This window comes from Muntiacus reevesi, chromosome 8 (assembly GCF_963930625.1).
Source record: "Muntiacus reevesi chromosome 8, mMunRee1.1, whole genome shotgun sequence".
Taxonomy (NCBI): domain Eukaryota; kingdom Metazoa; phylum Chordata; class Mammalia; order Artiodactyla; family Cervidae; genus Muntiacus; species Muntiacus reevesi.
In genome coordinates this window covers 45,841,269-45,858,535 of record NC_089256.1, presented here as the reverse complement: position 1 = coordinate 45,858,535, position 17,267 = coordinate 45,841,269, and the positions used below count along the sequence as shown (strand labels likewise).

Sequence of the window (17,267 nt, the reverse complement as noted above, 5' to 3'; positions counted from 1 at the left end):
TGTTAGGTTAATGAAGAACTATCTGGGAAAGAAGAAATTTAATCCCTACCTTATAACAAGCACAAAATTCAATTCTAGGTTTAAATGTGACAGGAATAACAATAAAGTTTTCAGAACATCACTGCTCAACAGAACTTTCTATGATGATGGAAATATTCTATGTCAACACTGTCCAATATGGTACCTATAAGTTGCAAGTGGCCACGAGCACTTGAAAAGAGGTTGGTGCTATTGAGGAAGTTAATTTTTCATTTTAATTTTATTTCAACTAGTTTAAGTTGGTTTAAACAATTCACATTAAATAGCCACATGTGACTAGTGGCTACTGTACTGGATAAGAGTTCTGCACAATAATATATGGGTTGGTGCTATTGATGAAGTTAATTTTTCACTTTAATTTTATTTCAAGTAGTTTAAACTATTCAAATTAAATAGCCACATGTAACTAGAGGCTACTGTACTGGATAAAAGAGTTCTGCACAATAATATATGGGAATAGATTTATGAATTTCAATCAAGAAAAGATTTCTCTCACTCTCTCTTTTGCAATACCATTTCTGCCTGCTAAATCAACACCTCGACTATCTCCAAATTGGTTTCTATGGACTACATCTTTTGTTTTTATTTTTAAATAAGAACCATATTTTCCTATTTCTTTGTATGTCTGATTTTTAAAAAATTGTCTACTATATGTTGTGGATGATACAATATAGAGATTCTGGATTATCTTTTCTAAGATAGTTGATTTTTGAGTTAGTATGCCATTAAATTAATGACTGATCACCTTGAACCTGTGTAAGCTCAATTTTGTACTGTGTAAGCTCAATTTTGTACTTTATCAGTGAAGAATATTAGAAACCAAGTTGTTTCTCAAGTTCCTTTCACCTGGCAGGCTTCAATCTCCAAATCATGTCCTCTGCACATTTTTGTCAAGGCTTGGTTTTAGGTTTTGCTCATGGTGGGTCCAAGAATAGGCTTTACTCTATTGAGGGTATGGTCCTTGATTCTAAAGTTTGTTCTTTCTGGTGTCTCAACAGAAGCCTAAGATATTACCAAGTTGTTACCACTCTGGCTGGGCCAGAACTCCAAGGGTCCTGCACGCCTGCCCTCTACTATGTTTGTCCTGCTTTCCACCCCACAGCAATCTCTCCAAGTCTCTGGTAGCTTTGCCTTTTACATGTGCAGTCCATTCCTCAGCCAAGCCTTCCTGGGGAGACCACTTTCACACAGCTCTTCTCTTTACAAATCAGTAAGAAAAAGGCAGCCAGGTAGTGGGCAAGAAACTTGAACAGGTATGTCATAAAAAAAGGATGTCACTTAAAAAGCTGTCATAGAAGTCACTACAAGGGCATACAACTGCACAGTCATCAGCATATCTAAATTTAAAAAGATTACCACTGCCAAGTGCTGGTAATGATGTGCAGGAAGGAGAAATTTCATGTACCGCTGGTAGGATTACAAACTAAAACAACTACTTTGGAGGAGTTTGGCATCATCTATCAAAGCAGGCACACCCTGTAACTAGCAATTCAATCCCAAGATAGATATTCAGTAGAAATGTATATAGAAGTGCCCCAAGATATGAAAATATTCATACAGCACTGTTTTGAAGGCCTAGATGTAGATATTCCAAATGTTCATCAAAAGAAGGTTGGAAAAGTTATTGTTTATTCATATAATGGATCAGTGTGCTAGATTTCTTCCATTTGACCTTTCTAGTCTCTCTACCCCTTTATACCACGCTATTTGGAAGCAAGGAGAAGGAATGGATGTCATTAAGCATATAGGTGAAATGGTTATTTTTAAGGAAATGAGATACTGAGACTGAAGAGAAAGTGAGGAATTAGATGCATGAATAGCCTTATATTTAATGATGGGATCTTCACCTTTATAAACCAAAAATCAAGGATCCTAAGATTTTTTTCATTCTTTATTTTTCTTTTATTAGCATCATTAATCATATGTGAAATTTATGGTGGTTAACAAAATCCAGGAAGAAAATTATTATTGTTTATAACTATTTCATAAAGATCTTCCTTTTGCAGCAGTGATACAGGATAATGCTTTACCTAGGCATTAAAGCTAAATGTAAGAACATGTAGACAATACTCAGAATTTCAGTGAACTAAAAATACCTACAGATATAAAGAAATAAAACGCTTACTTGGCTGACATGCACTGGTGTTAAAATTAAGTCCAGAACTCCAGACCAGCCAGCAAATACACCAAGTGGTATGGCATATGCTAAAGCAATCATCAAAAATCTCAAATTGCTGTAAAAGAGAAGAAAAAGAAAATATATTATTACAAGTTCAAAACCTAGAATTTAAACTCTTACTCATGAAAAACTAAGTCATTTGGAAATTGGAACACCAGAATCAGAAAATATTTGTCAGTTTAATAAATTTGAAGTTCTTTAAATTTTTCATTTTATGTTTTTTGTTCACATTATTTAAAAATGTCACTGTTTATTATATAGATGAATTACCAACAATATTTCATAGAATAAGTAGGCAATTTCATTTTTTTTTAAAGCTCTTATTTGTAAAGATAAATTACTGTTTCTTCTGATGAACAGGTGGAGGAAAAAAAAGATTAATGAACATTTAAACAAACTGTCTACATCCAAACCACAGAATACAACTGAGCAATAAAAAGGAGTAACTACCAATACACAAAACAACCTGGATGAATCTCCAGAGAATTATGGTGGATAAAAAAAAAGCTAACTTCAAAATTTTATGTACTGTTATGACTCTTGAGAAACCTGTATGCAGGTCAGGAAGCAACAGTTAGAACTGGACATGGAACAACAGACTGGTTCCAAATAGGAAAAGGAGTACGTCAAGGCTGTATATTGTCACCCTGCTTATTTAACCTATATGCAGAGTACCTCATGAGAAATGCTGGGCTGGAAGAAGCACAAGCTGGAATCAAGATTGCTGGGAGAAATATCAATAACCTCACATATGCGGATGACACCACCCTTATGGCAGAAAGTGAAGAGGAACTAAAAAGCCTCTTGATGAAAGTGAAAGAGGAGAGTGAAAAAGTTGGCTTAAAGCTCAACATTCAGAAAACTAAGATCATCTGGTCCCATTACCTCATGGGAAATAGATGGGGAGAGAGTGGAAACAGTGTCAGACTTTATTTTTTTGGGCTCCAAAATCACTGCAGATGGTGACTGCAGTCATGAAATTAAAAGACGCTTACTCCTTGGAAGGAAAGTTATAACCAACCTAGATAGCGTATTAAAAAGCAGAGACATTATTTTGCCAAAAAAGGTCCGTCTGGTCAAGGCTATGGTTTTTCCAGTGGTCATGCATGGATGTGAGAGTTGGACTGTGAAGAAAGCTGAGCGCCGAAAAATTGATGCTTTTTAACTGTGGTGTGTTGGAGAAGACTCTTGAGAGTCCCTTGGACTGCAAGGAGATCCAACCAGTCCATCCTAAAGGAGATCAGTCCTGGGTGTTCACTAGAAGGACTGATGTTGAAGCTGAAACTCCAATACTTTGGCCACCTCATGCGACGAGTTGACTCATTGGAAAAGACCCTGATGCTGGGAGGGATTGGGGGCAGGAGGAGAAGGGGACGACAGAGGATGAGATGGCTGGATGGCATCACCGACTCAATGGGCATGAGTTTGAGTAAACTCCGGGAGTTGGTGATGGACAGGGAGGCCTGGCACGCTGTGATTCATGGGGTCGCAAAGAGTTGGACACGACTGAGCGACTGAACTGAACTGAATGACTCAATTTATATAACATTCCTGAAGTGACATTATGGTAATGGGAAACAGATTAGCTGGCTGTCAGGGGTTACAGAGCAGAGAGGGCGGGAAGTAGGTGTGGCTATAAAAGGGCAATAGGCAGGATCCTTGTGATGATGCAAATGTACTATATCTTTACAATATCAGTTGTTAACGTTCTGGTTGTGATATTGCACTATAGCTTTGTAAGATGTTACCACTGGTGGAAACTGGGTCAAGGGCCCATGTTATTTCTTTGTATTATTTCTTAAAACTTGATGTGAATCTATAATTATCTCAAAGTTTACTTTTAAAATATAATATGAGTTAGATATCATTCACAACAGTTTTTAAAAAATTTTTAAACTATAAAATATTTAGGAATAAACCAGGAAGACCCAAGATCTCTATGGGTGGAGAAGGGAACACAGGAGGGCACAGAAGATGATTTAAATAAACAGAAACAGAGTCCATGCTGTCAAGTTAACACCAATTTATCTATAATTCAATGCAGTCACAATTAAAATTCCAGGTGAATGTTTAAAAGAAATCTAAGAATAAAGTTCATGTGGGAAAATAAAAGTCCTTGGAAAGCTAACTCATCCTTGAAAAATGTGAAAAAGGAAGTCCTTGTCCTACCAGATATTAAGACAAACTGCACATCCAGAGTAATAAATATAGTATGGTATTTGCTCAATAACAAAGAGAACAATGAAGGAAAAAAGAGACCCAAGACACAGAAACTCAACCTACAATAAAGGGGGCACTACAGAAATCAAATGGCTGAGGACTGTTCAGTGACTGGTACTAGTTCATTTTATGGAGAGGAAAAATCTCCCGGTATTTAATACCGTACACTAACATGGAGTCTAGGTAGACTGAACACATAAGTAGTGAAAGAAAAAGAACAGGGAGTTATAAATAAGACATTCACTGAGAAAATTAGTAAACAGATGACATAATGGGAACAGATATTTGAACTTTTAAAAATCAACAGGGAATTTATATCTAGAATATGTAAATCATTAAGAAAAAGAAACTACCACTGAGACATGGGTAGAATCTATGAAGAGGAATTAACAGTAGATGAAACCTAAATGGCAAACAGCTACATGAGAGTCTCAAACTTACTAATAACCAGAAAATGCATATTAAACAAAAGATATATTTATTTTTACCCACTAGACTAGTGAAAATTAGAAAGATGCATAATGCCAAGTTTGGCAAGCATATAAAAAATGGGTATTGCTGATGGAAGTATAGACAAGTGTAGGCATTTTTTTAGAGCAATTTGACAATACTTGGCAAATTCAGCTTAAAACATCTGATGATAAAGCAATGCTGTGTGAGGTCTGTTTTCCAAAGAACTCTTAGGTCTACAGTGATGCATATTAGGATATCACTGCAGTGGTATTTGTGGTGACAATGAGCTGAAGGCAGAGTACAAAATGGGAATGGGTATAAAAAATGGGATGGTTTCAGACCACAGAGTACAGAGAACTAGGTATACACATAGCAGAGAGATGTATCTTGAAAACAGAGCACTACTACCACAAAATCTGAGTTATCCAGATAGCATGTGCCTTCTGATGGAAGAAGACAGCATGAGGTAGTTCTGTAAAATCAAAACCAAAACCTGAATTAGAATGCAGTTCGAGCTAACAATTTATAGGAAATACAGAGGGCAGAGGGGCAAACTACTCTACAAAGAGATGATCAACACATTCCAGACCTTGGAGACAGAGAGCTGGCTCCTCAGCAAACAATTACAAAGAAATGAGAGGGAGAAGGAAGGAAACCTAGAGATTATAAGGCATTTGAGCCAATTGCAATGCATGGATCCAATCTAGATCCTGGCTTAAACAAACAAAAAGCACTTATGACATTTTTGAGACAATTGAAACACCAATTTGATAGTAGCAAACTACTGCTAAAATGTTTTCAGTATAACAAGGGTAACGTATTTATGGAACGTTTAAAAGAGTTCCTATCTTTTTAACATAAACATGTTAAAATATATATGGATGAAATGATTTATCATTTGGGATTTGCTTCATGATACAGGAAGAGGGAAGTGTACAAATGAAACAATATTGGCCACAAAGTGGTAATTGTTGATATTTGGTTATGTGGATATGGAGGTTATACTGTTCTACCTTCCTATTTCCAAAATAAAAAGTATTTTATAAAAACCACATAGTGTTTAGTGGAAAAAGTCAAACAGAATGAGATACAAAATATGTCACTGTTTAGATAAAAATAGAAGCATACAAAACAATACAAATGTTACAAAAGCACAAAGAGATACACATAAAATGCATTTGAAAGGTGGCCTAGGTAGGGAAAAGGGAATGGGAGTGAGAGATATAAAGAAAAGAATGAATGAATGAATGAATGAATGAAGGTGTTCATGTATCCTGAAGCAAGGAACATGTTCAACTTAACTCTCTACTCATTTAAGTCAAAAAGTCAAAAACAACCACCATCATCAAAGATTAAACTGATACATAAAGGGAGAGAAATGTTTACATTAGGTTACACAGGTTATATACATTTGAAGTGATGGGAATCATGTGGACAATAAGTAAATAATGGAAACTTTGAAGCGTAATCAATGATTTTTTTTCCTGCCTAGACAATGGAATTAGAATCTAGAGAAGCAGTTATTCTGATTAATCTAGGAAGCAATGATATCAGAAGTTCTTTGAAGGACCAGGGATTTGAATTACACATGTAGGTTAGGGAAATGGACCATGGCATGTCCAAAGAAGTCCCCTGGAGAGCCCAAAGCAGAAGTAGGCAATCCTGCAGGGTAAACACATGAACATGGGAAGAGAGAAAGGAATGTTAGGCACTGGTCCGCTGCTGCTGCTGCGTCCCGTCAGTCGTGTCCGACTCTGTGAGACCCCATGGACGGCAGCTCAACAGGCTCCTCTGTCCCTGGGATTCTCCAGGCAAGAGTACTAGAGTGGGTTGCCATTGCCTTCTCCGAGGCACTGGTGTAAAGGGGTTTTAATAGAGAAGAAAGATCTTATACTCTGTAGTTTAAACAGAGAATAACAATCTTGACTCTAGGGTAATTAGAAGCAAACACAAAGTGGTTTGCTGTGGTCAAAGTGATCATCATTTTAAGTTGTTTTTTACTTCTCAGAATAGTCTTTTTGATAACTCCTTACCTTAAAACCCTGCTATGACCCCTCACTTCCCACAGAATAGTTTGAAATTATTAGGATGGCATAATCTGACCTTAACCTACCTCTCTAGCTTACCTATTGCTCTCTAACCTCTAGCTTTGCATGGAGAAAAACTCGGTTAAATATCATTAGGAAAAAACCAAACCTATCATTTTAACTCACAACTTACAAATGTGTGCCACTGATCACAAGTCAACTGAACTGATATTATTACTTTGCCTATTATGTGGAAGGCAATTTACTAGATGCTGTAGATGTGGTTTTCAAAACTTTTTACTATATTCCAGAGTAAGAAATATTTACTTAGTGACTTACAGTACACAGAGATTCAGTATCTATGTACTGAAACAAAAGTATCACTCCAAAATATGTATTATTTTTATGTGTGATATAATAATAGTTTCTGTTATATTTTATTCCTTTCTTTTCTTTTTTAAATTTTATTCCCTTCTATTCTGTTTAACAAGAAAAGGTGGTCGGCCTACTAAATTAGTTGGCTATAAATCAAAGTCTGAGAAACAATGTCACATAGCTATGCTACCTAACGTGGTAGTCACTTGTGCAATGTGGCTATTGAGCATATGAAATGTGACTAGTGCAACTGAGGAACTAATATTTAATTTCATTTCATTTTAATTAATTTAAATTCAATTTAAAAACACAGTGAAGAGGAGAAAATTTCCATTAAACACAGCTTTACTTTTTGGCAGAAGTACATTTCACCTTAACAGCTATACTGAGTAAGACACTATTATAGTGTGTACATGGTAGCATATGTTGTTTCTAGTATTATAAACTGTCAATGATCTTATTGGTGTTAATGAACTAACTCACTCAGTTCTAACTTTTTTTACACACTAACACTGTAATTTGTTTATGAATATTTTACGCAGAAAGAAAATATATGTGAGACTGAAAATATGTTGCAAATTTCACAATGGTAAATGTAACTTATTGCAGCAGAGTAAAAATGATGTCTGTTGTATAAAAAAAATTTTAGGATAATTAAGTGGATAATAGTAAGGGATATGTTCAACAAATACACAGTGAATTTTATAAGAAGCTTCTTCCTAAAGTCAAAAATGAATCAAGAAAATTAGTTGTCTGAAATCTGAATTCAACATTTTTAATTGATTTTTACCAAATATGAGCCTATACTTTGGTCAACTATAAAATGGTTTGGATTTCTGCACAAAAACAAAAACATTTTTAGATGGAGAGATGGTAAAGGAAATTATTTTATCTATGGAAGTTTTGTTTAAAATTATGAAGAGAAAAAAGTATTCTACAGAAGTAAAAGATCTTCAATTAAGGCCCAAATAACTGCCTATAGAATATAAGACCTTTCAAATAATATAAAAAATGTGTTGATTCAAAATTTGATAAATTGCAAGTAGTTATCTTTAACTTTAGACAAACAGTGCAATATGGGAGATACTGTTCAATGAAAATTTTAATAGTAAACTTAATAAAATCTAAATGCAGACCGAGTATTTCTAATGTAAATTTAGCATTTAAATTGAGATGTGTTATAAATTAAAATACACACTGGATTTCAAAGATTTTCTATGAATAAAAGGATATAAAGCATCTCAATAATAATCTTGGTATACTATGTGTTGAAATAATACTTTAAATGTACTGAGTTAAATAAAATATTAATAAATATTATTAATACTATTAAAATTAATTTTACCTGTTTCTACTTATTAAAATAAGTCTACTAACAGATTTAAAGTTACGTATGTGGCTCCCATTATATTCCTATTGGACATTAATATAGAGGATACAAAGATAGTTCTTGACCACAAGCAACTTACCATCTGTGGGAGATAGGAAGACTAGAAAAGAAAGAACTAACCACGGAGAGTTGTTGATGAATCAATAAAAACTCATCACAACTAACTAGAGAAAAAATTCAAAAGATAAAATCTAGTGGCCCAATTACAAACCACAATCACCGGCGATGGTTTGAATATCCAAGGAATCAAATTCACTACTGGGCCTTCAAGTATTTGAAGTCTTCAAGAATATAATCTAATTACTTTTAAGTTGTACCAATAAATAATTAAATTTCTCAAAGTATGATCCCACTGGAGGTTCAAGATGATTTTAAGTGATATGAAACAAATATGATTTATTTTATTTACTGTGCATTAACTAGCACTTGTTTATTTTAATATGTATTAAGAAATATATAATGAATAAAATAATTTGTGTATTAGGAAAAATATAATAATCACATAAGACCCATGATTTCACACCACTATGTGATGTTTCCTTATAAAAGAAAATTATTTAAATAAAAGATTTTATTTTAAAAATATTAAGTAAATAACAATATAGGGGTTAATACAGGGAAAGCAAAAGTTATAAAGGTTTTTCCTTTAAGCAATCTTTAAAGATAGATTTCTGATAGGAAATCCCTCTAAAATATTTAATCAGTATTTTATCAATTATTTACAGCCTGATAAATAGGTTGTTGAAAAACTACTGTCTTAAATTATCTGAGATAAATGTGAAATTATCCTAAAGGTGCTAACCAAAACCACTCAGTGACTTTAAGTATATTTACCTTAATAACCTACAAAAGCTCCGTCGATAGCTCAGCCGCTGGCTAGCTGCAGCAACACTGGGAGGAAGAGGTGGCCGAGGTGGGAAATAAGCTAGAGTTGCAGAAAATAGTAAGCAGACACCTCCGAATTCTGAAAAACAAAACAAAAACAGTAAAATGTTAATCAGACAACATAAAAAGTTCAACATTTAAGTATTTCTTTAACAAATATTTATTGAGCTGATGCAGCTTTAGATATATTGTTGTTGTTGCTCAGTCACTCAGACGTGTCCAATTCTTTGCAATCCCACGGACTGTAGCATGCGAGGCTTCCCTGTCCTTCACCATCTCCTGGAATTTGCTCAAACTCATGTCCATTGAGTCTGTGATGCCTTCCAACCATCTCATCCTCTGTTGTCCCCTTCTCCTCCTGCCTTCAACCTCTCCCAGCATCAGGGTCTTTTCCAATGGGTCGACTCTTCCTATCAGATGGCCAAAGTATTGGAGTTTCTGCTTCAGCATCAGTCTTTTCAATGAATATTTAGGGTTGATTTCTTTTAAGACTGACTGGTTTGATATCCTTGCAGTCCAAGGGAAACTCAAGAGTCTTTTCCAACACCACAGTTTGAAAGTATCAATTCTTCAGCACTCAGTCTTCTTTATGGTCCAACTCTCACATCTGTACATGACTACTGGAAAAACCATAGCTTTGACTATGTGGACATTTGTCGACAAAGTAATATCTCTGCTTTTTAATACACTGTCTAGGTTAATCATAGCTCTTCTTCAAAGGAGCAAGTGTCTTTTAATTTCATGGCTGCAGTCACCATCTGCAGTGATTTTTGGAGCCCAAGAAAATAAAGTCTGTCACTGTTTCCATTGTCTCCCCATCTATTTGCCATGAATTGATGGGCCCAGGTGTCACGATCTTCGTTTTCTGAATGTTGAGTTTTAAGCCAGTTTTTGACTCTCCTCTTTCACCTTCATTAAGACGTTCTTTAGTTCCACTTCATTTTCTGCCATAAGGGTGATGTCATCTGCATATCTGAGGTTATTAATATCTTTCCCAACAATCTTGATTCCAGCTTGAGCTTCATCCAGCCCAGCATTTTGCATGATATCCTCTGCATACAAGTTAAATAAGCTGGGTGACAATATACATATATAGATATATACAGATATATCTATAAATGTATATACAGATAAATACACATAAGCCAATAGTTATTAGACAGGTAAGCAAAATATAGTACTTGCCTAGACAACAGCCCAGTCTTGTGAGAAAGATTGACATGCAAAGATATAACTTTCAGCAGGTAAGAAGTCATACAAGGAAATAAGTATGGCAGACTTATGGTATGGTACACTACATAAAAAGAGGATTGAAACAGTAAACAAATGTTACTCTATGGAGAAAACCCATTAAAAGCCAACAGTATTATCTATAACAGAGATCTTTAAACAGGCCTAGGATGATTGTTTTATAAGCATGGTCCTCAAAAATAAAGACTAGGCTAGAAAATTGGTAAGATTAGGACAGGAAAAGGTTTGTTTGATCAATGGTAGGATATTCTAATGCTTTGTGTAGAACAGACTTAATATATAGGCTTTATGTGAAATCTGAACAAGAGAGGGAAGCATCCAAAAAAAAAAAAAAAAGAAACCAAGAGACAGCAAAATTTAACAAACACAAGACTAGCTAATGTAGGCTATTAAACAATCAAAGAGCTTCCCTGGTGGCTCAGTGGTAAAGAATCTGCTTGCAACGCAGGAGCCACAAGAGATGCAAGTTTGATCTCTGGGTTGGGAAGATCCCCTAGAGAATGGCATGGCAACCCACTTCAGTATTCTTGCCTGGAGAATCCCATAGATAATGGAGCCTGGTAGGCTACAGTTCACAGGGTCACAAAGAGTCAGACATGACTTAGCACACACATGCACAGGAAACAAAGAAAAGTAAAATAAACATCTGATCAATCTTAGTTTGGACACTATTATAGAAGGAAAAGTTCCTAGGAGTCCTGATCTTTCCCTCCAGAATTCTGGCACATGGAAGTCCCAGCTTTTAACTGTGCTCAATTTAGTAGAAAAGCATGACTCTAATAGAAAAGTCAGGAAACCTTGGGGTATAGACCAGTATATCCCATTAGTTAACTTATAAACTGAATGAATGCCTTACTCTTTCTGGGCCAATAAAGGGAATAGATTAAGTAATTTCTAGATGTTCTTTCAGTAGGATAATTCTAACTCTAGGGCTATAATCTTAGCAAAAAGGTACAATATTTCTATAAGACACTAACCACAAACAATATCTTTATTTTTTGTCAATCTTAGGAACAAATTTAATGTATTGTTTTAATTTACAGTCCTTTTATTATGAGTAAAAATGAATAAGCATCTTCCATACGCTTATTGGCCATTTGTATTTCTTCTGTGATAGCCTTATTTGTATTCTTTGTCCATCTTTCTACTGGCAATTTTGTAAACAGCTTCACTGAGATATAATTCACAAGATATATAATACACAAATTTAAAGTGCATAATTCAATGAGCTTTACAATCATCACCACAGGTTTACAACTTTTCCATCATCGTCCAAAGAAACTCTGTCAGTCAGTTCAGTCGCTCAGTTGTGTCTGACTCTTTGTAACCCCAAAGACTGCAGCAGGCCAGTCTTCCCTGTCCATCACCAACTCCCAGAGCTTCCTAAAACTCATGTCCATCGAGCCGGTGATGCCATCCAGCCATCTTATCTTCTGTCATCCCCTTCTCCTCCTGCCCTCAATCTTTCCCAGCATCAGGGTCTTTTCCAATGAGTTAGTTCTTCACATCAGGTGGCCAAAGTATTGGAGTTTCAGCTTCATCATCAGTCCTTCCAATGAATATTCAGGACTGATTTCCTTTAGGATGGACTGGTTGGATCTCTTTGTAATCCAAGGGACTCTCAAGAGTCTTCTCCAGCACCACAGTTCAAAAGCATCAATTCTATGATACTCAGCTTTCTTTATAGTCCAACTCTCACATCCATACATGACTACTGTAAAAACCATACCTTTGGCTAGATGGACCTTTGTTGGTAAAGTAATGTTTCTGCTTTTTAATATGCTGTCTAGGTTGGTCATAGCTTTTCTGACAAGGAGCAAGCGACTTTTAATTTCATGGCAATAAGGGAAGCCCATTAATAATACTGCTGAAAGAAAAAATAATACTGCTGCAGAGTCCATCTGCAGTGATTTTGGAGCCCCCCAAAATAAAGTCTGTCACTGTTTCCATTGTTTCCCCAACTGTTTACCATGAAGGGATGGGACCAGATGCCATGATCTTAGGTTTTGGAATGTTGAGTTTTAAGCCAATTTTTTAACTCTCCTTTTTCACTTTCATCAAGAAGCTCTTTAGTTCTTCTTTACTTTCTGCCATAAAGGTGGTGTCATCTGTGTTATCTGAGGTTATTGATATTTCTTCCAGCAATCTTGATTCCAGCTTCTGCATCATCCAGCCCAGTATTATGCATGATGTACTCTCCATATAAGTTAAATAAGCAGGGTGACAATATACAGCCATGACATACTCCTTTTCTGATTTGGAACGAGTCTGCTGTTCCATGTCCAGTTTTAATTGCTGCTTCTTGACCTGCATACACATTTCTCAAGAGGCAGGTCAGGTGGTCTGGTATTCCCATCTCTTTCAGAATTTTCCAGTTTGTTGTGATCCACATAGTCAAAGGCTTTGGCGTGGCCAACAAAACAGAAATAGACGTTTTTCTGGAACTCTCTTACTTTATCGATGATTCAGTGGATGTTGGTGACTTGACCTCTGGTTCCTCTGCTTTTTCTAAATCCAGCTTGAACATCTGGAAGCTCACAGTTTACGTACTATTGATGGCTGGCTTGGAGAATTTTGAGCATTACTTTGCTAGTGTGTGAGATGAGTGCAACTGTGCAGTAGTTTGCGCATTCTTTGGCATTGCCTTTCTTTGGGATTGGAATGAAAACTGACCTTTTCCAGTCCTGTGGCCACTGCTGAGTTTTCCAAATTTACTGGCATTATGAGTGCAGTACTTTCCCAGCATCATCTTTCAGGATTTGAAAGAGCTCAACTGGAATTCCATCACCTCCACTAGCTTTGTACAAAGTGATGCTTCCTAAGGTCCACTTGACTTTGCATTTCAGGATATCTGGCTCTAGGTGAGTGATCATGCCATCGTGGTTATCTGGGTCATGAAGATCTTTTTTGTATAGTTCTTCTGTGTATTCCTGACACCTCTTCTTCTTCTGCTTCTGTTAGGTCCGTACCATTTCTGTCCTTTTTTGTGCCCATCTTTGCATGAAATACTCCCTTGGTATCTCTAATTTTCTTGAAGAGATCTCTAGTCTTTCCCATTCTATTGTTTTCCTCTATTTCTTTGCACTGATCACTGAGGAAGGCTTTCTTATCTCTTCTTGCTATTCTTTAGAACTCTGCATTCAATTGGGTATATCTTTCCTTTTCTCCTTTGCATTTCGCTTCTCTTCTTTTCTCAGCTATTTGTAAGTCCTCCTCAGACAATCATTTTGCCTTTTTGCGTTTCTTTTTCTTGGGGATGGTCTTGATCCCTGCCTCCTGTACAATGTCACGAACCAAGGTCCATAGTTCTTTAAGCACTCTGTCTATCAGATCTAACCCCTTGAATCTATTTCTCACTTCCACTATATAATCGTAAGGGATTTGATTTAGGTCATACCTGAATGGTCTAGTGATTTTCCCTACTTTCCTCAATTTAAGTCTGAATTTCGCAATAAAGAGTTCATGATCTGAGCCACAGTCAGCTCCCAGTCTTGTTTTTTCTGACTGTATAGAGCTTCTTCATCCTCAGCTGCAAAGAACATAGTCAATCTGATTTCGGTATTGACCATCTGGTGATGTCCATATGTAGAGTCTTCTCTTGTGTTGTTGGAAGAGGGTGTTTGATATGACCAGTGAGTTCTTCTGGCAAAACTCTTGGCCTTTGCCCTGCTTCGTTTTCTACTCCAAAGCCACATTTTACTCCAGGTATCTCTTGACTTCCTACTTGTGCATTCCAGTCCCCTATAAAGAAGAGGACATCTTTTTTGGGTGCTAGTTCTAGAAGGTCTTTAGGTCTTCATAGAACCATTCAACTTCAGCTTCTTCAGCATTACTGGTCAGGGCATAGACTTGGATTACTGTGATACTGAATAATTTCCCAGCCCTATGGAATCATTAATCTTCTTTCAACCTCTATGGATTTGAGTACTATGGACATTTCTTACAAATGGAATCTCATAATATGTAGTCTTTTATGACTGGCCTCTTTTACTTAGCTTATTATTTTCAAGATTCACCCATGTTGGAGCAGTACTTTATCTTTTTTGCCATAATATTCCACTGAATGGATATATCACATTTTAAAATTCACTTAGTTAACTGACATTTGGATTGTTCCTACTTTTTGACTATAATGAATATAGTTACTATGAATATTTGTGTACAAATCTCTGCATGGATGTATGCTGTCATCTCTTTAGGCATATACCTGGAAATAGAACTGGTGGGTCATATGGTAATTTATGTTTAACATTTTGAGAAACTGCCAAACTATTTCCAAAGTGGTTGTACCCTTTTATATTCCTACCAGCAATGTATGAGGGTTCCAATTTCTCCACCTTCTCATCAACACTTGTTACTGTATTTTCCATTTTATCGATTATAGTCTCCCTACTAAGTTGTAAAGTTTATCTTGTTACAGTTTTGATTTGCATTTTCCTAATGACTAATGACAATGAGTATCTTTTCATGTGCTTGTTGGCCATTTGTATATCTTCTTTGGAAAAATGTCTATTTCAAGTCTTTTGCCCATTTGTTAATCGAACTGATTTTTTGTTGCTGGATTCTAACAATTTTTTAAAATATGTTCTGAATACAAGTTCCTTATCAGATATATGATTTACAATTATTTTCTCCCACTCTGTGGGTTGTCTTGTCGGTTTGTTGATGGTATCTTTTGAAGCACAAGATTTCAATTTTAATGAATTCCAATTTTTCTATTTTTCTCTTTTGCCATTTGTACTCTCGGTGTCCTTTTAAAAAAGGATTCACCTAACCCAAGTCATGAACACTTATTCCTATGTTTCTTCTCAGTTCAGTTCAGTTCAGTTGCTCAGTTGTGTCCGACTCTTTGTGACCCCATGAACCACAGCACGCCAGGCCTCCGTGTCTATCACCAACTCCCAGAGTTCACCCAAACCCATGTCCATCAAGTTGGTGATGCCATCCAACCGTCTCATCCTCTGTCGTCCCCTTCTCCTCCTGCCCTCAAACTTTCCCAGCATCAGGGTCCTTTCAAATGAGTTAGCGCTTCGCATCAGGTGGTCAAAGTAGTGGAGTTTCAGCTTCAACATCAGTCCTTCCAATGAACACCCAGGACCGATCTCCTTTAGGATGGACTGGTTGGATCTCCTTGCAGTCCAAGGGACTCTCAAGAGTCTTCTCCAATACCACAGTTCAAAAGCATTTTAGTTCTTTCATTCAGGCTTATGATCTATTTTGAGTTAATTTTTATACATGGGGAAAGGAAGGGATTCAAATTGATTCTTTTGCATGTGGCTATCCAGTTATTCCAATATCACTTGTTGAAAAGACTAATTCTTTCCCCTTTGAATTGGCTTGGCACTGTTGTCAAAAGTCAATTGACTATAATAAAAAAGTTGAAACATCATTTCACTATAAATGTAATGGTTTATTTTTTGGAATCTCACTTCTGCTCTGTTGATTTATATGTCTGTCATTATATCAGTACCATGTTGCCTTGATCAGTGCAGCTTTGTAGTAAGTTTTGAAACTGGGAATTGTGAGTTCTCCAATGTTATTACTTTTCAAGGCTGTTTTGGCTATTCTGAGTCCCTTGCATTTCCATACAAATTTTAGGATGTTTGTCAGTTTCTGTAACAAAGGCAGCTAAATATTAATTGAGATTGTATTTAATTTGTAGATACATGTGGGGAGTATTACCATCTTCAATATTAAAACGTTCAACACATGAACAGGATGTCTTTCCATTTCTTTAGGTCTTCTTTAATTGTTTCCAGCAGTGCCCTATAGTGTTCAGAGTGCTAGTTTTATGCTTATTTTCTTGAATTTATTCCTGAATATTTTATTCTTTTTAAGGCTACTGCAAATGCACTGTTTCCCTAATTACATATTTGGACTGTTCATTACAAGTGTGTAGAAATACAGTTGACTTTTATATATTAGTCTTGAATCCTTAAACTTTTTTTTTTAGGATGAGCTTGTTCATTTTTGCTGAATTTGTTTTTTAGATCTATTAGTCTTTTTTTAGTAATTTACAGAGGATTTTTATATATTCAAGATCATGCCATTTTCAACAGAGATAGTTTTACTTCCTCCTTTCTAGTCTAGACAACTTTTACTTCTTTTTCTTACTCAATGATCCTGTTCTCGAGGGGGATGTATTTAGTCTTTGACCATTAGATATGATCTTGTCTGTCTATGGGTTTTTCATAGATGCCCTAATATTATTAGGTTGAGGGAGTTCCTGTCTATTTCTAATTTGGGGATGTTTTTATCTTGAAAGGGTGCTGGATTTGTCAAATGCTTTTTTTTTTCCCCATCTATTAAGATGATCACATAGTTTTTCCTCCTTTATTCTATTAACATATTATATCAATTGGATTTTGAGTGTAAAACCAACTTGTATTCCAGGGAGAAAACCCATTTGGTGGTGGTATATAATCCTTATTATGTTACTGGATTTGGT

At 35.8% G+C, this 17,267-nt stretch overlaps 1 protein-coding gene across 1 annotated transcript in view; it reads right to left on the bottom strand.

Moving 5' to 3' along the window:
• Positions 1 to 17,267, bottom strand: part of SLC49A4 (solute carrier family 49 member 4) — an 81,425-nt gene that overhangs the window by 36,543 nt on the left and 27,615 nt on the right. The window contains exons 4-5 of the mRNA XM_065943024.1: positions 9,518 to 9,647; positions 2,165 to 2,273 (exon numbers count right to left, since the gene is read on the bottom strand). Coding sequence (XP_065799096.1) covers positions 2,165 to 2,273; positions 9,518 to 9,647 — 239 coding nt within the window. The remainder of the gene's footprint in view (positions 1 to 2,164; positions 2,274 to 9,517; positions 9,648 to 17,267) is intronic.